Consider the following 23,969-nt stretch of genomic DNA (forward strand, 5'->3'; position numbering starts at 1 on the left):
TGCTTGGGACTCTCTCTCCCCTTCTCCCTCTGCTCCTCCCCTGTTCCAAATAACTAAATAAATCTTTTTTTAAAAAATCAGGATAACAAAAACATCATTGCTAACGAGTTTAGGGTTCATAAGCAGGATCTTTCAAAACCTACAGGCCACAAACAAGGAGCACGATATCAAACGGTCTTTATTTTTTTTTTTTTAAGATTTATTCATTTGAGAGAGAGAGAGAGAGAGCACAAGCAGGGGGAAAGGCAGCAGGAGGGGGAGGAGCAGACTCCCCAGTGAGCTGAGAGCCTGACATGGGGCTCGATCCCAGGACCCAGATATCAAGACCTGAGCCAAAGGCAGACACTCAACTATTTGAGCCACCCAGACACCCCCAAAGGGTCTTTAAACAGTTTGAGGATCAAAAGGCTTGTCTTTTTCTTCTTGTTAATAAAAGCTCACATTTCCTAACCTGTCTGTTTCCCTGACCACCCTCCACCCATGGGAAGTATTTTACACCATTCTCCTAAGTATGCTAATCTCATCCCCCAAAGCTCAGAACAGCTCAGCATCCCCCAAAAGGCATCGAGGAAGCTGGGACAGGGGAAGGAAAGCGAGTGGTTCAGGACCACACAGCCAGCCAATGGAGGATACCAGAAACACAGAGTGCCAGTTCTAAGAACCACCTGGGATTACATGTAAAATATTCCAGCCTAGTGAATCAGAAGCGCTAGGAATCAGAAGCGCTGGGAATAGAAGGGGGATCTGCAGGCTTAACAAGCTCCTAGGGATCCTAAGATAAGATGAAATTAAGGAGGTTTTACTTAGACTCCACTGGCCTTTCCATCATGCCTCCCTGAGGCTAACAGGTCAGAGATTCAAACGGGATGAAATGGGTTTGGAGGACTCGAAGAGATGTGTTCTTAATCCTATGTCCCGCTGTCTCTCCTCAATGATTCTCTTCGGCTTTCAGATGCCAGCCTCCCTTTCCAATTGCTCCCAACCAAGTGCACCCTGCCCCACCCCTTGCCTTACCTTACCTTTCAAGCCTCCCCCTCACCTAAGGACATCAATATCCTTCTCTCTCCGCTCCCCAAGCTCCTCTGGCCCTCCCTCCACCCTTTAGGACAACAATAAACCCAGACCTTTGAGTTACTCTCTCCAAGGCCCCCTCCCTTCCCAGGCCTTGGCCTTCCAGCTGTGTGGTCCAACCCTGCCTCTGCTCCGCCCCCCTCATCGGGCATCCAAAAGCCAAACATCTCCCTATACAAAAGAGTCCCCACATTTCCAAAGGCCTTGGCATAAACCGGGACCAGACCTCTGACCTCTCTCTGCCCCACCTCTGTCCAGCGGGATCCTCCCCCGGCACGGTCTAAAGCCCACCCCACTTCTACCTCTCCACGAACCTTTTCCCTGCCACGCCTCCTAGCGTCTGGCCCCGCCCACTAACAAACTTGGCCCCCACCCCGTCCCCACCCCTCTTCGGGAGGGCCCGTCTCCCCAACCATCCAATTTCCAATGGCCCCGCCCACGGAGTCTTCCCCCCGGGGCCCCGCCCCTCGAGCTCCCGTGACCACGCCCCCTGTGGTAGCCCCGCCCCCCCGGCCTCTATTCAAACCCCTTAGGGTCCTACAGACTCAGGCCCTCTCTACCCTCTACCTGGCCCTCTCCCTCCGGCGGACAACCCCCCATGCCCTGCAGCGACCTGCTGCCGGCGCTCTCCCTTCCCCGCCGCGCTCTCGGCCGCCTGAGCGTCCCCCACGCCCGCTCCTCGGCAGCCGACCGACCAGGCGGAGCCGTGGGCCCGGAGCGTACGACAGGCGCGTCTCCCCCCCAAGTTTCCCAGCCCTGCGTCGGCGGCCTCACCTGCCTCTCGCCGGCCCCGCGCGCCGCTGTCCTGCGCGTCACACCCGGAACCACTCGTCGCCCGACTGCAGTCTTCAATTCGCGCCACGGAATTCGCGCGCAGACTTTGGCGGGCGGGGGCGGTATAGGGGGCGGGGCTCGGGAGTCGTCAGCCCCGCCGCTACCTCTCGGAGGACGCTGGGAGTTGTAGTCTCCCGGGCCGGAGGCTACTAGGAAAGAGGTGAAGCAGGGTGAGCCCTCCCGCAGAGCACGATGGGAAACGGTCCGAGCCTTCCCTCCCTCTGGGTGGGCGGGTGTAGCTGCGGGGCCGAGAAATGACTGGCGGGGAAAGAGGGAGATTCAATGGAAGCCGCTGCGCGAGGCACGGCGGGAAGAGAGGCGGGAGGCCGCGCAGGGCATCCCGGGAGCAAGGGCCGGGCCTGGCCTCGGCGCGGAGCATTGTGGGAGGTGGACGCCGCTCCGGGGCGGGTAGGTGAGTGGGGAGGGGCGGGAAGGGTGCACATCTGGGGGAGGGGAGAGGCACAGCTGGGTGGGACAGCGGAGATGGGAGGGCCCGCGGCCAGAGGGGCTGGGAGGACTTGGGGAGGGGGAAGCGGGTTGGGAGGGGCTGCGCGAGGTGGGGGGGGAGGCGCAGCTGGACGTAGGGGAGCATCTGGGGTGATGAAGCCCATCTGAGGACGAGGGGCCATGTCTAGGACCAGAATGCACATCTGGAGAGTACAATAGCTGCAAATGGGAGGAGGGAGCTACAGCTGGACTGGGGGGCGAGTCTGAGCAGGAGGTGGGCACAAATATTGGTGACACTTCTGAAAATTGGCCACAAGTGAATGGGGCACACACCTGTGGGCGAAAAGTACATACTGGATGTGAGGAGGACATCTGGATATGGGAGCATCTCGGAGGCAGGGGCTACAGCTGGATGTGACGACCCATGGCGTCACATCTGGGACAACAGCCGTATATCGGAGACACGTGCAGGGAGGAGGAAGCCACAGGTGCGTGAAGAATGTGACTGGGAATGAGGGTCCCTGAATGGATGTGGGAGCACATCTGGACATGGGATATCTTTAGAGGAGGGCAAAGAGGAATGTGAGTTACAGCCAGGTGTAGACACATAGAAGGGGGGGTTTCCTATGAATGGGGGCACTAGAGGTTATGGCCAAGTATAGGAGATGTATCCGGAGGAGGAAGGAGGTCTTGGCTGGAAGTTGAGAACACATTCGAGGTTGTCCACCACCGCACTTAAGGGTTATATTTTGGGAGAGGGTTCCCAAATGTACCTAGGGGCACATCTACAGACGAGGGGGCCAGAGCTCGGGGATCAGGATGACAGGCTCCAGCTGTCCCGGGAACAATGCAGAAATGGGAGAAAGCCAAAGATGGAGTATAGATTCATATCTAGATATTAATGGGAGTGCATCCCACCCTGGGCCCTGCCTGGAAAGAGGCACCAGCACCAAAGAGGCAGGCAGGAAATGGAGAAAGTGGGATACCCCTGGTGGGGATGGGTCTGATATCCACGTGCCCCCTCTCTCTTCCACTCAGGTGCCCCAGGATGGAGTCCCCACCCAGCACAGCTGGGCAGGAGGAGCAGGAGCTTCGGGAGCGTGCCTTCTTCTCATGGGCCGAGTTCAGCCGCTTCTTCGACGCGTGGTGCCAGCAGCGGCTGGCGCTCTTCTTCGTCAAGAGCTCCATGCACCTGGCGCGCTGCCGCTGGGCCAGCGCGCCCCCGCTCTACACGCTCATCGACGTGCTCAAGTACAGCTACGTGCGGCTCGTGTGCAAGGACGTGCGCGCGCCCAGCCGGCCCACCGTGGGGTGCGTGAGAGGAGCCGTGCCCTGCTGGGTGCTGGGGGTGGGGAGGGGAAGCGAGGGGGAGGAGTAGGCAGAGAGCCCCCCACCCAGAGATGGGGAAGGAGAGATGCCAACTAAAACAGCTAAGTACACTTTGCAGAGAAGCCAAGACAGGCCCAGAGAAAGGCAGACAGCGCGTGAGCTGGAAGGACAGAGGCACGCAGAGTGAGTGACAGGGTAGGCTCCAACTGCAGACTTACAGAGAGGCAGAGAGTGAGATGGACACACTGAAGAAAGCCAAAAAGGGGGGCGGGCAGAAAATTCCAGAAACACAGAGACATGGAGCCAGAAACTCTAGCCAGAACCAGAAAAATGGGTGAGAGCCAGGTCTGGGACATATACAAAGAGGTCAGAGACAGAGCCGCAGAGTAAGCCATGGGACAAAGAGAGAAGGACCCATGCGGTGATTCAGTGAATACAGGGCCAGGTTCCCCATGGGAGCCAGAGGTAGTTCACTGGGGTGAGAAGGGGTTGAGCAGGATAGACAGATCCCCTGCCCTCCTAGTACGTTCAGACTGGACAGGAAGGCTGCTGTTATAGGAACAAGCTGACAGATAATTTCCCTACAACTGTAATGCTACAGGGGCAAATGAAAAACCTGCGAGAGAGCTAGGAGACACACCCAGCTGGCCAAGGATGTTTTAATCGTTCCCCCCAGTTTTAAACCGGAGCACTCCCCATAAAAGGTTCGGTTTCTGGCTTTTCTTGAAACACGGGAAAAGGCTGAGCCCACATTCTTGTGTGGCAGACGGCCACTGCAGTTAGCAGGGCAGGGGCCCTCAGGTTTGCCCCAGGCCCCACTGCTCCCTATTACCTCACACTTAGCCCTGCTACTTCCGTGTTTTGCCTGCCTGGTCCCTGTAGGTGCATGTGAGTTTCAGACCCTTGGTTGGAGAGCTATGGCCAAGCACAGAGCGCTTAAAATCAGGCTCTGCCTTCAGGCTGCTTGAGACGGGCCCCATTGCTCCCAGGGTGGGTGTCTTTGGGCAACAGACATCACATGTCTGAGTCGGGTTTCTCCTCTCTGAAATGGGTTCTTCCAGAGCTGTTGGGAGGTTACCATGAGACTGAGCATGGAACGGCACTTCCCTGGTGCCTGGAACATCAGGCAGCTGGGTAGATGACAGCTGTTCTAGAAGTCAAGAGCACAGCCAGCCAGCAGCCTAGCCTCAAACCCCAGGCCTGCTATGGTTAGCCGGTGACATCACCTGAGCAAGTGACATCACCTCTCTGGGTCTCAGTTTCCTGCCTTGGAAAACGGAGGAAGTGCCGGTACTGATCGATTCCAGGTTTTGTGAGGATTAAATGAGCTGATAGATGCAGATCGCTCAGAAAAGTGAGCACCTTCGAGCAGTGATTCTCACCATAGTTACTGAAACACTTCCTGAGAGGTTACTCTTCTTGGTACTTGACTCCTTGCTCATCTAGAAACAGAGACTCAGAGGTCAGGAAGCGGAATGGGATCAAACACACACATCATCACAGAGAAATCTAGAACATTAGAGCTTGTGAGCAGCTTAGGCCCCATCTGGAATCTCTCCTTGTTAACAGAACCCAATTCGAAGTAACAAACACTTATTGAGTTCCTACTGTGTGCATGCTCTTTGCTGGGCATTTGGAACCCAGAGCTTGGCCTCTGCCTTTGAGCAGCTGAGAACCTAATGGAGGAGAAAAAGACCAAAAGAAAAAAGAAAAAAAAAATTGGAAATCGGGGCTCACAATTGTGGGAGAAAAGGAGTTAGAGAGTGGGAGGGAGGAGGACAAAAGAGGGGTGGTCAGCTCAGTTCCATCTGAGAGCTTACGGGGTGCTTCTGGAAGGCTTCCTGGAAGAGGTGACTAGGAAATGAAAACGTGAGGGATTCTCTTTGTTTATACATTTATGTATGTATGTATTTGACCTAGACATATGGCGCTTGCTATGTGCTGGCACTGTCCCCAGTGCTGCCAGGGAGAGAGCCAGGAGACAGGAGGGGCTGAAAGCAACAGCAGCTCTGCGCATGGGATGGTCCCTCCCAGGGCCCTGTGGGGGACAGACTGATGGAGGGAGACAGGAGGCCAGCGAGGAGGCAGGGGCCGCGGGGCCTGAGAACCACACATCAGAGCTTTCTCCCTGGCCACTCCTGCCCTGTTCCCCAAACGTTGCCTGGCAACCTTCCCCAAATCGCCACCCCGCCTCTTCCCCCTCCAGCTCCAGCCCTCTGCTCTGCACACCACCACCACCCCCTCCCCAGCCTCTCACAGCGCTTCCCTCTCTAGAATACACACACCAGCCTTCGAGAACACAGAAAGCTTGATGACCTGAAAGATCAAGAAGAAACGGGTGCATGGAGGGCAAACGAGCTCAAAGCGATGGTACTTTTAGAAGAAAAAAAAAATGGGGGATATAGCAGGTTCATTTTTAGTAAGTACTTACACCGGCCCCTTGTCTAACTACTTTGCATCATGTAGTCCTCTTCTGGACTGCTCTCAATGAGGAGGTACTATTCTTGTTAGCCCCAATTTCCATATGAGAAAACAAGCACAGAGAGGTTAAAGTGATTTCCCAAGATAGCCCAGCTGCCGAGAGAGGGAGACCAGGATCAGGACCCACACAGTTTGGCCACAAAGCCTGTGCTTTTAGTCCCCTCTGTTTTTCTTCCCCTACCCCTCATCTTTATTTCAATCATGGATCATCGGTATGAGAGTTCAATGTGATCCTAGGTGCCATGCTGTTTGTCCATCTGAAAGCGTTGTTTCGAGCACCTGCTGGGTGCAGGGTGAATGTGTTTTAGATGGTGGGGGTTTCAGGGGACGGGCACTCCATTCAGTGAAGAGCATGCATTACAAATGGGCCTCCGTCAGATCCTCATCCCAATGTGCCATGAAATCTGCCCAAGCCTGGGGATGGTCAGAGAGGGCTTCCTGGAGGAGGTGACCCTGGTTCAGAGTTGTGAAGGAGGAATAGGAGCTAACTAGGGGAGAAGAAGGGAGAAGGATGTTTTATGAAGAAGGAGAGAACTGAGTAGGGTTGCTGGCAGTGGGAATGGGGAAATGTGGATGGTCTGATGAGTTTATAAGGCACGACAGGCAGAACTGGGTGCTGGTTGGCTTGACGTAATGAGCAGAGTGCCTGGTGTCTGGGGTTCATACAGTGGGATTCTGTCATTCCTCATCATCTATTTACTGAGCACCTCCCAGGGGCCAGGGGCTGTTCTCAGTGCTGGGACTATTGCAGTAGGCAAAACAGATAAAGATTCCTGTCCACATGGAGTTCACAGGTACAGGTGGGTGGCATTCTTCACCCCGGCTGCACGTAGAGAAATTGCAAAAATAGCGTGCTGAGGCCACAGTAGACAATTATGTGAGGTACAGGGACCCCTGTGGGGACGTGCTATTCTCTGGCAAGATGCACAGCTCCCCGGCGTTGTGACCTTCCCTGAGTGGGGGCTTGTTCTAAGGGCTGAACTAAAAGAGGCCAGACCAGAGAGTTTCACAGGAGCCCGAGAGTTAGCCAGGGGAGGTGGGTCAGGTAGAGCCCACATTTGTATTTTATTTATAATGATTTGGAGCCTTAGACTTTTTTATAATTTTGCATTATTTTTGTTGTTTAAATAAGGCAAGAAGTCCCAAGCTTTTTATGTAGATTTTAAAAGTCTAGCAGGCTCCTGGTTTTACTTTCCCTCACGCGTAGAGCAGAAAAGGGGTGTGTCAGGGATCCCCTTCTGGTTTAACAAAGACAGTTCTTCAGTATTTATACTGGAGAGACTCGGGGTGGGTTCTGGGGAGGCTCAGCCTTCTCAAGGACCACTTGGAAACAATTTCGGAGCATTTTAGGGCGTGCTACTGGCATTCACTGCCTGTGAGTCAGGCTTCTTCACTTCTTGCCAAGCCCTAGACAGTCTATGTTACAAGGGCTGACAAGCTGTGAGGACCTTGGGCCAAATCCATCCTGCAGCTGTGTTTTGTAAATAAAGTTTTATTGGAACACAGCCAGGCACATGCACTGACAGGCAATCTATGGCTGTTTTCACAGTATAGCAACAGTGTCTATTTACTGTCTGCCCTTTCCCAGAAAAAGTGTGCCAATCCCTGCTGTGTAAACATAAACCTCCTACCTAAAATGCCAGTATCATCCCTCATGGAGAAACACAAAACCTCCTTTCAGAAAGCAGATGTCAATAATATGTGTTATGTATCAGGGAAATGCACCCTGATTTTCCTTCCTGTTCTCTTTCATTTTTTACAAGGCTGTGTGTAGCTTCCTGATTGATTTCAGCTAATGGGTGGGCCGTGCCCAGCAGCTTGAGGACCTCTGTCCTAGACAGGCTCTTGCCCACACACAGATGGATAAGAGAGTTGGGGGTCATCGAAGCATTGTTTTTGAGAAGGGAGAACAGGAGACAGCATGCAGTTAGCAGAGGGGCACCTGGCTGGCTCCATCCGGAGCATGCAACTCAGTCTCGGGGCTGTGAGTTCAAGCCCCATCTTGGCTATAGAGATGACTTAAATAAAATCTTTAAAAAAACAAAACAACAACAACAGCAAAAAAAAACCCCACATACAGTTGGCAGAGTTGCGAGTGGCCTATCAGGCAACAAAGGGAATGAAACAATGTTGAAAAGCTAATGAGTGAGAAAGCCTGTTCCAAAAGTATATAGAGAGTGGGGTCGGTTTCCTATTGCTGTTGTAACAAAATATCACAGGTGTGGCCGCTTAAGGCAATGCAAACGTGTGATCTTAGATCTCCGAGGGTCTCCAGTCCAGCAGGGGTCTCACGGGGCTAAAATCGAGGCGTCTGCAAGGCTGGTTCATTCTGGAGACTCTAGGGGAGAAACTTCTAGAGGCGCCCGCATTCCTTGGCTTCCTGCTGTTCTAGCAGAGAAACATCTCTCTCTCTCTTTCTCTCTCTCTCTCTCTGACTTGCCTCTCTGGCTTCTTGCTTCTGTCTTCCCTTTATAAGGACCTTAGGGGTACACTGAGCCCACCTGGATAATCCAAGATCACCTCCCCATCTCAGGACCCTTTTCCCCCCTATTTTTAAAAGATTTTATTTATTTATATGACAGAGATCACAAGTAGGCAGAGAGGCAGGCAGAGAGAGAGGGGAAGCAGGCTCCGTGCTGAGCAGAGAGCCCAATGTGGGGCTTGGTCCCAAGACCCCAAGATCATGACCCGAGCTGAAGGCAGAGGCTTAACCCACTGAGCCACCCAGGTGCCCCAGGACCCTTAATTTAATCCTACCTGCAAAGTCCCTTTTGCAGTGCACGGTAACGTTCATGCAGCTCCAGCAGCTAGGATGTGAACATCTTTGAGGGGCTGTTTTGCCTACTGTACACCAGAAGGAGAAAGGTTTCCTAAGTAAACTTTTAAAAAAACATTTTGTGTATTTATTTGACAGACAGAGATCACAAGTAGGCAGAGAGGCAGGCAGAGAGAGACGGAGAAGCAGGCTCCCTGCTAAGCAGAGAGCCCAATGTTGGAATTGATACCAGGACCCTGGGATCATGACCTGAGCTGAAGGCAGAGGCTTTAACCCACTGAGTCACCCAGGCGTCCCCTAAGTAAACTTTTAAAAAGCAAACACACGTGAAGAAAAGCACACCCATCATATGTATACAACTCAGTGCATTTCCTGCAGATAAAATGCACATGTAACCAATACCCAGAGCAAGGGGATACACGTGGCCAGTGCCAGGAAGCACCCCCATAGCACTTAACCACTCAAGGGTGACCACTCTCCGGTCTCCCAACAGCAGAGGCTACCTTTGCCTCCTGTGGAACTTTCGATAAACCTGACATGCGGTGGCTGATCACCTTTCGTGCCCGGCATCTTTCACACAGTGGACCCGCGAGATCCGACCACGTTGCTGGGGACAGCAATGGCCTGTCCATTCTTACTGTGGGTTAGGGTTGTGTTGGAGGCTGTATCCCTACTTATTTTCCCGTCCTCCTGGTGGATATCGGTTTGTTTCCAGTACTTGGCGGATACGAGCAGGGCTGCTATGAACATTCTAGTACAATCTTCAGGCATTGGTCTTGAGTGGAAGCACTGGGTCAGGGGGAGGCATGTGATCTGAGTTAGCAGAGACTGGCCCGCAGTGACAAGGGACTTACGTTGAAATTCCCATCGCAGATAAGCTAAGTGCTAGGCTCTCTCCACATCCTGGTCTGTGCTCCCTGTTTATTTGGTTATTCCGGCGGTGGGTGGTGGCCTTTCCTGGGGCTTTTCTGTTCTTTTCTTTTTTTTCCTGGGGCTTTTCATTGGGATTCGCTAGATGACTGACGAGTTTGAGCTCCTTTCCATGTATATGAACTTTTAAAACATGGGAACCCACCTTCCACTGTTTATGGGTCCCTAAAAACATACCCAGGAAAGGCTAGATAGCCCATTTGGGAAGTTGCTACTTTGGGGGACCGAGGAAGACTTTTGGGGAGCAGGGTTCTCGGAGACCCTCAACTGGCCATGCTGTTCTTGCTAAATGAGAAGTGGATACAGGAGTCTCTGAAGGGTTTTGTTTCTTACAGTTATTCGAGGTAAATAAAATATTCCTTGGCTTTTGATAGAGATGGGGAGATAGGCGCAGAGGGACCGCCAACGTGGGTGCTGACACGGTTAAGTGCTTTCCATACATCAACTCTTTCAATCCTCACAACAACCCCAGGAGAAAGGTCTGGTGATGATGAGCTCCCTCACAACATAGGAGGAAACTGAGGCACAGAGGCTTGAAGGGACTTGCCCGAGGTCACGCAGCTGGCAGATTCGGAAGGCCCTCTCTCTTCTCGATGCTTGGCACAGTCCTTAATTTTAGAAAATAAATAATTAAAGAGGAGAGGGAAAGGAGGACGAGGGCAGACGGTGATGTGATGGCGGCGGTGGTCGTTCCTCCCGCAGGCCTCCCCAGCCCGGCTGCCCGGCCTTCATCATCGTCAAGCTGAGCCCACTGCGGGACCGCCTCGTGGTGACGGAGTGCCAGCTCACCCACTCGCACCCGGCCTGCCCGCTCGAGTTCGCCTACTACTTCCGCCCGGGCCACCTGCTGGCCAACGCCTGCCTGCCGGTGCGCACCACGAACAAGATCTCCAAGCAGTTCGTGGCGCCGGCCGATGTGCGCCGCCTGCTGTCCTACTGCAAGGGCCGCGACCACGGCGTCCTGGACGCCCTGCACGTGCTCGAGGGGCTCTTCCGCACCGACCCCGAGGCCAAGGTGGGGTCTCGGGAGAGGCAGGCGGGGGCGGGGGAAGAGCCACATCCGAGCCTCGCGGGTTGGTCGTTCGTTCGTTCATTCATTCATTCATTCATTCATCCGCCCACTCATCCGTTCACTCCTTTCATCCATCCACCCCCCGTCCCCCCCACATCCCTGTCATCATTCGCTAAGTGCTCACTGCGGCCTTGGGGAGAGACAGCAGCCTGCCAGACACCCACGGTCCCCCCCCCCCCCAGGGACCACAAGAGCTTCTGCCCCAGGGGACGAGGGAAATGCTCAGGGATGTCCGGCCAGGGTAGGGCAGCCCCTGGCCACACCGGGCTGTTGAACGCTTGCAAGGTGGCCAGTAGGACTGACGAGCTGCATTTTAAATTTCATTTCACTTTCACTCATTGAAATGTAAAAGAGCCTCTTATGGTTATTGGCTACCTTGCAGAGGAAGCGACTAGAATCACCTTGCGGTGGTAGTGGGGGAAACCCACAAGAGACAGACACACCCAACCGGGATAAAATGTCAGGAAGGTTGGGTGAGGAAGAGGAGGTGACAGAAAGTGCCACTTAAAAAAGAAAAAAAAAAAACCCGAACCACACACATAGAAGGTGCACAGATGAGAAGTGCATAGTTAGAGGAGCGCCCCCAACGTGAAAACAGCCTTTCCCCACCACCCCGATCAAGACTCAGAAGGGAGGGTCACCTTTGTCACCTAAGGTGATGGAGTAAGGAGCGGTGTCAGGGAGAACAGGGTGAGGACATGGAGGGGGACAGTTAGTTGTGAGGGTGCTATTTTAATTTATTTTTTAAAAAATTTTACTTATGTATTTGAGAGAGAGTGAGGGAGAGCACAAGCCCAGGGGGAGAGGCAGGGTGAGAGGCAGAGAGAGAATAAGAAGCAAACTCCCTGCTGGGCGGGGAACCCAACGCGGAGCTCGATCCCAGGACCCCGGGATCATCACCCGAGCCGGAGGCAGGCGCTCAACCAACTGAACCACCCTGGCGCCCCTGTAAGGGTGCCATTGTGATTTGAGTGGTCAGGGGAGGTCTCTCTAAGGAAATGCTCATGAAGCAGAAGAGGCAGAATGGAGGCAGGGGACCCCCATTCTATCTTCAGAGGGACTGGAGTTCCAGGCAGAAGGAACAGCCAGTGCAAAGGTCCGGAGGCTGGAGCGTTCCCGCTGTTCTCTACGAGGAATCTTTCTGATGCTTTCATCCAACTTCAAAGCGGGGGTGGTGGGGGTGGTGGTGGACATGTAGGAAGGGAGGGAGGGAGGGAGAAAGGGGGGAAGCTAGGTTCTCCCTCCCTGGCTGTGCTTTTCTCTCATGTAAGGAAGAAGTCCCCACTCAGGGTAGTGATGCAGTGAACCCACTCTCCCAAATTGGGTCCATAGCCCTCCCCCGACCTCCATCTCACGCTCAGGACCCAGCTGTGATTCAAACCACCAACCCAAACCCAGCCCTCTGTCCACACATCATATCGCTGATCATTTTAGTTCATGTTTAGCAAGTACTGACTATGTGCCAACACTATCTCAAGTGCTTTGCATGTTATAATTCATTTAAATCGTACCAGAGCATGTTGAGGAAGGAGTCCCCCATTCGATAGACAAGGAAACTGAAGCACAGAGAGGTCAAGGAATTGGCCCAGGGCCACACAGCTGCTTAATGGTGGAGCTGAACTTCAGACCCACACAGTCTGGATCCAGGGCTGTGCTCTTATCCGCTTGGCTAGTCCCCAGTTTAGGAATGAGGTTTGGGCCCTTTCCCAGCAGGTCTAGCCTCCGGAGAGCTGAGCATCCCCCCGAAGTCAGTTTACTGCTCTGTAAATTGGGGACCACATGTGTGTGCTCCCCACGCTGCTGGTCTTTGCTGAAGACTAGTTATCTGTTATCAGTTATCTCCTGTCCACCGTCAAATAAATAAGCCTTGGCTGGCCCTGCAGACACCTATGTAGGGCTGCCCATCCCCCCCCCCCCCCCCAGAAGCCGCTCACCGACAAGTGAAGGCCTTCAAGGTCAAGGCATTGTCTTCTAAACTTCCAGTTAGGAAGCTGCCACAGAGTCCCGCTAAACCAAGGTTGGCTCCTGGGTCCATCTTTCAGTCCACGTTAATCCTTTTAAAGGAAATGAGGAAGGAGTTCTGGAACACCAAGAGACAGAAAAGCCAGAGGATTATTCCTTTTTTTAAAAACACTTAAATGTTGACTTTTTGAATATGTAACACATTCACATGCTTCTAAATTCAAAAGGTACAAAGGTTCAAAAAGTGAAAAGTCCCCTTGTCACCTCCTATCCCCCAGGTCCCCTCCTCAGCGACCACCAGAGCATCCGTTCTTCATGTATCTTCTGTCTCTATTCTGTGGCTCAGGGCTATCCAGGGGAACTTGCTATGATGATAGAAATGATCTGTGTCCCCTGGACTCATGTGGCTATTAGGCACTCGGAATATGGCCAGTATGATGGAGGAACTGGATTTTTAATTTAATTTAATTAATTGCAATTTAAACAGCCCCGTATGGCTAGTGGCTTCACACTGAACAGCCCCACCGTATCGGTATACAGAGAAATATGTGTCTATCATTTTTGTTTTATTTCCACTTGCTCCCCACCCCTGCAAGGTAGCATATTAGACTTTTTTTTTTTTCTTGCTTTAGGTGTTGGGGCTGGCCACATGTCAGCCACTTTCATTTCTTCCTCTGGGGCTGGTCATCCTAAACTTTCTTGTCTGGCGGGGTACGGGCCAGGCTGCCAGCTTCCAGGAGCCACGTGGGGGAAGAGAGCTGGGGAGCTGGCTCTGGGGCAGCAAGATGTAAGGACACCCTGTCCCTCATCACATGAACTTGTTGTCCCCAAGGCCAGCGGCCCCTTCTTTCTTTCTTTTTCTTTTCTTTTCTTTTTAAGAAATATTTGTCTTTTTCATAGTTTTTAAGAAATATATTATTATTTTTTTAAGATTTTATTTATTAAGATAGATTTATTTATTTATTTATTTATTTATTTATTTATTTATTTATTATTGTGACAGAGATCACAAGTAGGCAGAGAGGCAGGCAGAGAGAGAGTGGGGGAAGCAGGCTCCCTGATGAGCAGAGAGCCCAATGCAGGGCTCGATCCCAGGACCCTGAGATCATGACCTGAGCTGAAGGCAGAAGCTTTAACCCACTGAGCCACCCAGGTGTCCCAGTCAGGGATCCTTTCTGTTTTACCCTTTACACAGAATCAACCCCAGCCACCTTGGAGTAAGAGGGAACTTGACCTTGAGAGGTCTACTTTGAAAAGCCGAATGCCTGGGACCCCCTGAGTGGCGGTGACCCACTTGGTCCTGGGAGGGGTCCCACAAAACTAGCGTACCCAAAAGCCACTGCCACAGTTTATGGGCAAGACTGAGCAGCTGTTTCAAGGAGGGAGGTGTTAAGACATTTTATAATCTGCCCCGAGGCAGCGAGGAAGGGCTGAGGTGTTCAGTCATGTCTCCATCGCCTCTTTTGTGGCAGGCTCCAGGGTAATCAGCAAGCCAGCTGGCTTTCGAGAAAGAGATGGTGCCTGGCACAGAAATGTTGTACCTTCTGTCATGGGTGTGCTTTGCCTTCTGAGAAAGAGGGACGTTGATCTGAGTGTGCCACTTTTATGAATAGTACACGGTAGAGTCGCGGTGGGCGACAATTGGGCAATGTCTGTTGAAATGAGCACTTTGGCCCCTCTCCCACTGCTGGGAATTCATGCTGCACCGGAGCAGGGTGACTTACAAGTTAATCAGCTCTTTTCTGGGTCCTGGAGTACCAGCTAGAACCTGGCCTGATTTATCTTGTGAGGTGCTGAGAGCTTTCTGTACCTTCCAGCTGTGCCGTTCACTGGCCACGGGACATGCAACGAGGGGCGACAGGTTACTTCGCCAAGCCTTAGTTTGTTCGTCCGCAGAATGGGAATAAGAACAGGTGCTACCTCGTAGGGTTGTCGGGGTTGCTGTGCGAGGATTAAGTGTGTGCGCGTGCGTGTCTGTGTAAAAACAGACAAGTAGGAAGCCCTGTATGCGTCGCTTTTTAGGTATTATTTTTATTCCCTCAAGTTTTTCTTTGGGACGGTCTGGAGAATAGTACCGTCCCGATCACGTGAACACAGCGGTGCGGGTGGAGCGCGTTTCGTGGCGTGGTCCCCGAGGTTCACATCTGTGGCTGACGCATCCCAGTGCCACCGATCCGGGTGTCTGAGGCGACCCCTGCCCTCACGGGAGCCCTCACATCTGCCAGCCACACGCCCTTGAATCAGGCCTGTGGGATCACCTTCGTGAAGGCCAAGGAGCGCGGACTCTAGGCCCAAGCAGCCTCGGGTTCAAATCCCAGCCCTGCCGCTTATTACCTGTAGGTGTTCACCTCTCGGTTGAAGGTACTTCAGGTTGGGCGACTTCTTGGAGCCTCAACCAGTCCAACAGGGCAGGACTCTGGCCTGCCCCCGTCCCTTCTCTCTCTTCAAGGCCAAGCGCAGCATCCGGGCCCACAAGAGGCTCTCAGTCAACGCGGCTTAACGAACCAGTGGCTGGGCACGAAAAGCTTCCGTGCCCTCTTTAGAATGAAAACCCGAGGTCAGAAATCGAAGTTTTCCCTTAAAGAACAGAAGTCAGCCTCTAACTCATCAAGAGCTTGCCCGCTGTGGAAGTCTCAAGGCACCTACGTTTTACTGTATTTCCTTTCCCCACCCCTGATTCCCCAGAAGAAACAGACACGAACTCAACACTATAGAAAGGTGTCGTTCTTTTTGTTAGACTTAGGATGACTTTTATCTTGGCGTTGATTTCTACACTAGGGCCGTCTGAAGGAACTTTCTGTGAGGTGCAAATGTCCTGTATATGTGGCATTCAGGAGAGCAGCTGCTAGCCCCGTGTGGCTGGGAAGCCCTTGAAATAGGACCAGCATGACCAGTGAGCTGAATTCTCATAGGTCGTCAAACATTAATTAATTTAAATGTAAATAGCTACATGGGGCTGAGGCGACCAGCTTGGACAGAGCAGTTCTAGATGGAGACCTTTGCGGAGATAAATTGCAAAGTAGTCGGAGTGTAAAGATTCATGATGGTTGAAAACAATCCCAGTGGGCCGGTAACTAATCCAGCGGTAGGTTTTCTAGGACTTTTCATAAAATTTCATAAAAATTTCATAAAATTTAGAATTAGTGAATTCTAATACGAGTTAAGATGCTGAATATAGGATTTTGGGGTTGGGAAAGCAATTTCCTCGTTCTTTTGGGACTCTACTAGGCCTTTTTTTTTGTTTAATTAGAGGATTTTTTTTTCTTTCCCCTTGAAAGCTGAGAGTGATGCAGTGCCTTTTTTCCCCCTTAAGATGTATTTATTTATTTTAGAGAGAATGAGCGCAAGAGAGTGCAAGCAGGAGAGGGGGCAGAGAGAGGGGGAGAATCTCCAGCAGGCTCCCCACCGAGCAGAAAGACCTACGTGGGGCCTGAGCTCACAACCCCAAGATCATGACCCAAGGCAACGGAGCCCTGTTCCTGCCCCGGCAGTTCAGTAGATGGGTCTAGAGCCCGGAGATACGGAACTGGGAGTTATCAGCTGAGAGATGAGGAAGGCAGTGTGACCTGACGAGATCACCTTGGCAGAGCCTGGAGACAGGAAAGAGGAGAAGAGAAGCCAGGACGGGCTCTTTGGCTCTGCAGCTTTTAGAAGCGGAGCAGGGACAGGAGAGGGCAAGCAAAGGAGACCACGTGGGAGATGCCCGGGCAGAAGGAGGACAGCCAGGAGTCTCCAGGGTGACAGAAGCCCAGAGAGATCCATGTTCCAGAAAGGGGGCAGGCTCCCCGTCCTCGGTGCTGCTGAGAGACAAGTAACACAGAAATCATAGCAGGATTAGATATGCACCAAGCTTTGGACACAAATGATCTCGTTTTAGCCTCCCCATGACCATGGTGGACAAACATTGCCTCAGTTTTGCAGCCAAGGAAAGTGAGACTCAGCCCAGGGTCCCCACAGCTAGCAAGAGACAAAGCGAAGATTTAAAAGCAGACTCTTCCCTGGGCTGTGGAGATGCGGCCGGTGGATAGCGCTGTGCACTGACCCGTGCGCTCATTCAGGGTGTATGGAGCTGCGGCCGTGAGCGCCCCGGCAAACATCAGGAATGCAAAACACAACATCCCTAACCTTGTGGCGCTTCCGTCTTAGGAAGGGCAAACCGATGATCAGCAAGTCAGCAAATAAAGGCGTGACATGCTTCAGGGTGGTTAGGTGCCACGGCCAACAGTGGCTAGAGAGAGCCACCTCCATTGCTTAGAAGGGATGGTGAGAGCAGACCTTGATGAGGACAAGATCCCTGAGCCGGGGTGGTAATGGCAGTGATGATGAACGCTTGGAGAGCACTTGCTCTTGGTTGAACATTAACATATTTGTGCCAGGCAGTGTTCTCAATGATTTAATGCGTTCCATCCTTCCAGTCACAGAAATATTCTCTCTTCATTTTACAGATGGGGGGGGGGGGGAAGGTCAGGGAAGTTGCCCGAGGCCACACCGCCAGGGTCTCAGCCCCTGCAGTCTGGCTCTAGACCCTAAACCGGACCTGAGCCTCCAAGCATGAAAGAATGAGTTTTCCGTTCCCAGAAGGGAAAATTGGGGGAAGAAAGGGGGTAAGGAGGAAACTGAGGCTCAGAGAGGTTAAGCCACAAGGTTGGAGTGTGGTGGGACCAGGACTCAAACCTAGATGATCTGGCTTCGAAGTCTACCACCTGAGTGCTAGGCCAGTGGCTCTCCAACTAGAGAGCCTGTGGGGATCCCCTGGAGGGCTTGTCAGAGAGCCGATTGTGGGGCCTTCAAGAGTTTCTGACCCGGCAGGTCTGGGAAGGCCCGAGAATATGCATTTCTGTCAAGATCCCAGCAAGCGGTGCCGCTGCTCCAAGGCCTCCACTTCGAATTTTACTCTAGTCGGCCTCTGAGTGCACGAAGGAATGAATACCCAGGTCCTAGTAGGTACACTGAGGCTCAGAGAGGCTGTCTTGTGTGCAGAAATCACAGAGCTCTTAGACGGCGGGGCCAGATCTCACACCCCGGGCGATGGGCCTGCAGAGATCGCATTTTTAACCATTCCCCGGCACTGCCTCCTACCGGTCGGAAGAATAAATGGCTGCACGCAGGGATGCAGGGATTCCCACTGCCCCCGAAGATGGTGCGGGGTGGGTGCCCGAGATCTGGGAACCGCCCGGCGAGCCCGGCGTCCCCTGACCTCATTCCCTGTCTCCCCCGCCCCCGCCCGCAGGTGAAGCTGGTGTTCGTGGAGGACCAGGCGGTGGTGGAGACGGTGTTCTTCCTGACTTCGCGCACGCGGGCGCTGCTGCGGCGCTTCCCGCGCATGCTCCTGGTGGACCGGCTGCCCGGGCTGCAGGGCGCGCTGGACCTGCTGGCCGTGCTGTGTGTGGACGCGGCGGGCCGCGCGCGCCAGGCCGCCTGCTGCGTGGCGCGTCCGGGCACGCCGAGCCTGCTGCGCTTCGCGTTGGCCTCGCTGCTGCAGAGCGCGCCCGACGTCAAGGGCCGCGTGCGCTGCCTGACGGCCGGGCCGGAGGTGGCGGCGCAGCTGCCCGCCGTGCGCCAGCTGCTGCCGGGCGCGCGCGTGCAGATCTGCCGCGCGCAGGGCCTCGAGACCCTCTTCAGCAAGGCGCAGGAACTGGGCGGCGCCGGCCGCGAGGACCCGGGCCTGTGGCCGCGCCTGTGTCGCCTGGCCGGCGCGTCGTCGCCCGCCGCCTACGCTGAGGCGCTGGCGGAGCTGCGCGCACATGGCCCGGCCGCCTTCGTGGACTACTTCGAGCGCAACTGGGCCCCGCGGCGCGATATGTGGGTGCGCTTCCGAGCCTTCGAGGCGGCCCGGGACCTGGACGCGTGCGCCCTCGTGCGCGGTCACCGCCGGCGCCTGCTGCGCCGCCTGAGCCCCTCGCGCAGTGTGGCTCAGTGCCTCCGTGACCTGGTGGCGATGCAGTGGGCCGACGCGGTCGGAGAGGCGCCGGATGGCCTGGACGGTGGGGGGCTGGGGCCAGAGGTCAAGCCGGGGAGGGGAGCCCAAGGGGAGGAGAGGAGAAAGGGCCTGGAGAGCGGGGACTGGGGAGGGGCCCCGAAAGAAGAAAATATTTGGAGAGGCGGCCAGTTGGAGGAGGAGTGGCCCCGAGGTTTGGAGGCCAGAGAGCGGGGAGGGGCTCAGTTAGAAAGCGAGATAGGGGTAGGGTTGCAGGTCCAAGACTGGAGAGAGGTCCAGTTGGAGACCCAGAAAGTGAGAGGCCTAGAAGGGAGTCTTTGGAGAGGGTCCCAGTGGGAGAACGAGCAGTGGAGAGGACCAGAGATCAGAGACTGGAGGGGGCCCCTGTTAGAGGAGGAGAAAGATAAGGGACCGGAAGGTTATGTTTGGAGAGGCTCCCAGTTGGAGGACCATGGGCTGAGGGGATTGGAAGGCTACACCTGGAGGACAGCCCAGCTGGAGGGTCGAAGGGTTAGGGTGCTGGAGACCACAGACCGGAGGGGGACCCAGTTGGATTCTGAGAGGGCCAGGAGTCTTGAAGGGAGCACCTGGAGGGGGGCCCAGCTGCACGACGAGAGGGCACGTGGGCTAAAGTCCAGAGAATGGAAGGGGCCTCAGTTGGAACCCGAGAAGGGAAGGGGGTGGGAAGTCAGGAACTGGAGGGGGCGCCATTTGGAGAAGCCCAGGGAGTTGGTCCCTGAGAATGGAGACCAAAGGGGGCCCCAGTGGGGAGAGGAGAGGCAGAGAGGGCCGGATATTGGAGAAGAGAGAGGAGTGAGTTTGGGGGTCAAAAGAAGAAGGGACCTGGAGGATGTGGTTCTGGTCCAGCTGGGGGACACAAGGATGACAGGCCTGGAGAATGGGGAGGGAGCCCCATCTGTGGGCCCCAAGGGCAGAGGAGGACAAGGGATGGAGTGTGGGGGCACAGGAGGGAGGTGTCTAGGGCTGGGGAACGGCATGTGCGGCACCCGGTTGGGGACCGTGTTTGAGGGTGATCCAGAGTGGGCAGGGACAAGGAGAGTCCACCTGGCCGCTGGGGAGAGCCTGCAGGAAGGCGGTGAAGAAGGCGGCCCGCGGGAACCGAAGAGGCCGTGCTGCCCCTCGGCAGAGGAAGAGGTGGACTGGGAGCCCCTGGCCAAGTTCCGAGCGGCGTGCGGGCCGGAGCTGGCAGAACTGGTGGCCGAAGAGCTGGCCTTTGCCAGGCAGCATGGTACCCGCGGTTTCCACTGGACTGGAGCTGGGTTTGCCCTTAAGGATGGCACCTCGGACTTCTTCCTGGACAGGGCTCTGACCCGCTGTAGCTGCTCCATTCATGCTGCCCGGCGTCTGCCTTGCCGCCACCTGTTCGCCGCGCGCCTCCTCACCGGGGCAGCCTTATTCCACATGGACCTGCTCAGGGATTGCTGGGGGAGAGCTCCGGAACCCTGACCCGTCAGGGTCCTGCCTGCCACCCTCCGCTGCAAAGGTAGGAGGGCGTTCTTTGATCCCAAAGATAATAGGGCTGAGGCCAAGGAGGCCAACCCAGTCCCTCTGGCCACCTCCTGTGTCATCCAGGGACCTCACCTTGGCCGTTTGCCTCTCTGGGTACAAGGGGAGGCTGACTGGTCTCTGAGGCCCTGGAGCCACAGTGTGGAAGACGGTGCTGGCCAGGATGGCTTCTGAGGGCTTCCCTCGGGAGAGGAAATGTGTGATGAGACAGGGGCAGGCTGGGGCAGAAGGAAGTAAGGGGACAAAGCTTGGGGAGGGGAAGACACCAGGACATGGGGAGAGCCCAGGCAGGAGCAAATGGTCACTGCAGAGAGTGCAGGGGTGAAGGAGAGAAGCAAGGGGGACTGTAGGAGGACAAGTTGGGGGGTGGGAGGGGGAAGAGAGAAGCTAGCAGGGAGACAAGCAGAGGAGAGAGGACAAGAGGAGAGGCAGAAATGGGGAAAAGAAGAGGGAGGCAAGGGAGAAGGAGGCCAGGGTGGAGGACAGAGGAAAAAAAAAAAAAGACAAAAAGGACACACAGAAAGAAAAGGTATGGGAGATGGGGAGAGGAACAAGAGGGGAGTGATTTGAGAGTCTCCAAAGCCCGGAAGCTTGGATTCCCTTGACCTTCTGGTTGGTCATTCCCAGAAGAGACCCAATGAGAGGGGTGTCTGGTGGGATGGGCTGGAGGTTCTCCAGTGGGAGAGGGGAACAGTCTGGACTATTGTGCTTCAAGATTGGAATAAAACGTATTATTTTGGTTTCTGCCCTGAGTTCCTGGCTTCTCGGGGAAAGAGGGGAGAGAACTTGAGGTATTCTGATATTCCTTCTTCCGTTCTATCAACAAGATCTCCTGGGCCCGGATGGAATGACGGGGCCAAAAATGAATCCAACCTCTGGATCCCGCCAACAGCTCGGGCCTCTTCCTGCCTCATTTGGACCAGTACACCAGGGTGGCAACTTGCCAGCATATGTGAATTTTGACAAATGACTAGTCTGGGCCGGTCTCAGCCACTGTGCCAAGGAATGATCTAAGAATGGGCGTGTGACCCAATCCCGGCCAATGGGTCTTCTCAGGGTGGGAGGCTTCTAAACATTCTCTCAATCCTAAGAAGCCCCAGAATGAGATGGCTAGACCTAGACTTGCTTGGGAGCATCTTGATAGAGCGTGAGAATGAAGCCAGTGCTGAAGGTGGCAGAGCTAAGAGGTGCCCTCTGTGATCACACAAACACCCCTGAAGGTGGGCATGGTGCCCATTTTCCAGCTGTGGAAATTAAGTCCAAGAGATTCAGTGACTTGCCAGAGGACACACGACAGAGAGTCCTCCCCAGCCCAAACCTCCACCCCTGCATTTACTTTTCCGCCCTCCCTCCCGTCCCTCCCGCCTCCCTCTCTCTTTCAAGAGAGATTGAGAGCGTGCATTGCAGGGGGGTGCAGAGGGAGAGGGAGAGCATCTTAAGCAGGCTCCACGCCTAGTGTGGAGCCCTGCATAGGACTTGATCTCACGACCCTGAGACCATACCCTGAGCTAAAATCAAGAGTTGGGTGCTTAACTAACTGAGCCACCCATGCATCCCATGAATGTCCCTCCAATTCCAGTGGCTCTCAGACAGCGAGTAGGGATGGGGTCACGCAGGACTGGCTCCCATTCCGCTCTCTCAGGACACCTGCTGAGCACCCCCTCCCACCCCTGCCAACCTTAGTGTCTTCATGTGTAAAATGGCGATAATACGAACTCAGCAAGGCTGGTCGGAGAATTTTAAATAATGTACTTATACTGTGTAGTGCATGTTAAGCCCATCAGTAATTTGCCGTTATTATATATCAGGCCTCCCGTTTTCTTTTTGAGAAACTAAAGATGTGGGCTGTCCGTTGGTGATGCTGCATGGGGAAGGTCTCCCACTATTTGTCACCCCGGATCAACATCTTTACAGACACCGGCCGGGCTTCCGGAAATGCGCCACGCAGGCGTACTGGGGCAACCGGAAGCGCTTCTGCCCCGAGTTTCCCCCGTCAGTGGAGGCTCCTGTGAACCGCCTTGTACCTGGCGGGAAGGGGGAAGACCGCAGCACTAAGTGAGGTGGAGGCAGCGATTGGGGGGTGGCGAAGTCTGGGGAGACACCGGTCGAATCTGAAAGGTACCAAGGGAGCCAGCGGTCCCGTCCGTCCCTTGTTGAACTGGGACTCCCTTTCTGCGTCACCCCTTCCTCGGTAATGGTCTCACCCGATCCCCGTTCCCGTATGCCTCCCTGGGACACACCAAGTTTCCAGCACGGGGGTGGGAGGATTGGGCCTGGATAGGGCAGGGACGTTTGCCGGGCGGCACCACCGATCTGGGGGTGAATGCTGGGGTGGGGGGGGGAGTGCGGGATAAAGGGGAGAGGACTTCAGGAGACACTAGTTTGAAGGGTGGGGCGGGGCTTGGAAGACCTCTGTAGAGAAAAGCGGGGCCTCTGGATGGATGAGCGAGTTCACCGGGTGGGGACGCGGGAGGTGGCGGTGGGCGGGTTCATTGTGTGTCGGGTGAGGGGAATAGAATTGGTTGGGGGATAGAATTGTTTGTGTGGGGAATTCGGGCAGTGCTTGGGGGTGACCTCCGCGTGTTATGAGCAGGGAGGGTCCGGAAGAGTGTGTGTGTCAGGAGCTGGTTTGGACTATGCCTTGAAGCAGGAGCTGAATTCTGACCGAGGCTCTTAGGGCACATCCCGTACGGAGGGAAGACAGGTGCTAGTGGTCCTTGGCGGAAAAGTTAAGGACCCACTTAGAGAAGGAGAAGCTGCCGTTGGAATGTGAGGCCCACAGGCAAATACATCGAGAATGATGTGGAGAAGGTGCAGGGGGCTAACGCAGTCCCAGGGTGCTGGGGAGCTCCGGGGCAGCCGTGATTAGGAGAGGGGGCAAGATCAGCCCTGGGTGAAGAAAGCCTTCTGGGGCCGTGGGGGGGATGGACTAGAGTGGGGAATACTGAAGGCGAGGAGGCCGGAGAGGAGGCTGGGGTGAGATCCAGAGGGAGAGGAGAGCTGAACTGGGGCAGGGGTTGTGGGGACACAGGGGAGGATACAAGGCAGAAAGAAAACGCAAGAGGGGTGGGGTATAGGGATGACAGGTGGGGGAGGGGTAGTGAGGAGGAGGAAGAGGAGGAAGACCTCCCTGGGGATCTGGTCTGGTACTGGTGAACCATGAGACTGTCCATGGATGAGGACCCCCGGAAGAGGAATGGGTTTGCAGGGAGACTCCGAGATCAGCGTATATGTCATGCATGTGAGGGACCAGTGGGTCCTCCAGGAGGCTCTGGAGGGAGGTCCTGGTGCTGTCAGCTGTGATTGGTCCTTGGTACTTGCTGATGGTTGAGCTCGCTGGAGAGAGGGAACTCAAATGAGGAAGGAACCATGCAGTTCCAGAGGCCATTCTGTGAAGGGCTTTGAAGGCCAGATTAAGGAGCTGGGCTTTCTCCTGTGGGAGCTGGGGAGCCATGGGAGGAATGTGAGCAGGAAAGGGGGAGGGAAGGCACTGGAGGATGGCAAGAGAGACTCCTCTAGAGCCACATGGGGGATGGGATGCACCGGAGGCAGGACACTGAGGTGGGGGTGGGGGATGGGAGGAGGCTGGGCAAGCACATGCA

General features: G+C 54.7%; 2 protein-coding genes across 2 annotated transcripts in view; one reads left to right on the plus strand and one right to left on the minus strand.

Moving 5' to 3' along the window:
- LIG1 (DNA ligase 1) overlaps positions 1–1,954 on the minus strand; it is a 38,301-nt gene extending 36,347 nt beyond the window's left edge. Inside the window, exon 1 of the mRNA XM_080828073.1 lies at positions 1,846–1,954. The gene's annotated coding sequence lies outside the window, so the exon portion shown is untranslated. The remainder of the gene's footprint in view (positions 1–1,845) is intronic.
- ZSWIM9 (zinc finger SWIM-type containing 9) lies at positions 1,670–20,307 on the plus strand (the record flags this gene model as incomplete). The annotated part of the gene is made up of 5 exons (XM_080828560.1): positions 1,670–1,967; positions 2,145–2,313; positions 3,391–3,663; positions 10,571–10,883; positions 18,133–20,307. 5 exons carry the CDS (start codon positions 1,670–1,672, stop codon positions 20,305–20,307), a joined length of 3,228 nt encoding a protein of 1,075 aa, XP_080684686.1.
- Between the last annotated feature and the right edge of the window lie 3,662 nt (positions 20,308–23,969).

The sequence above is a fragment of the Martes martes genome (assembly GCF_963455335.1).
Source record: "Martes martes genome assembly, chromosome: 17".
NCBI lineage: Eukaryota > Metazoa > Chordata > Mammalia > Carnivora > Mustelidae > Martes > Martes martes.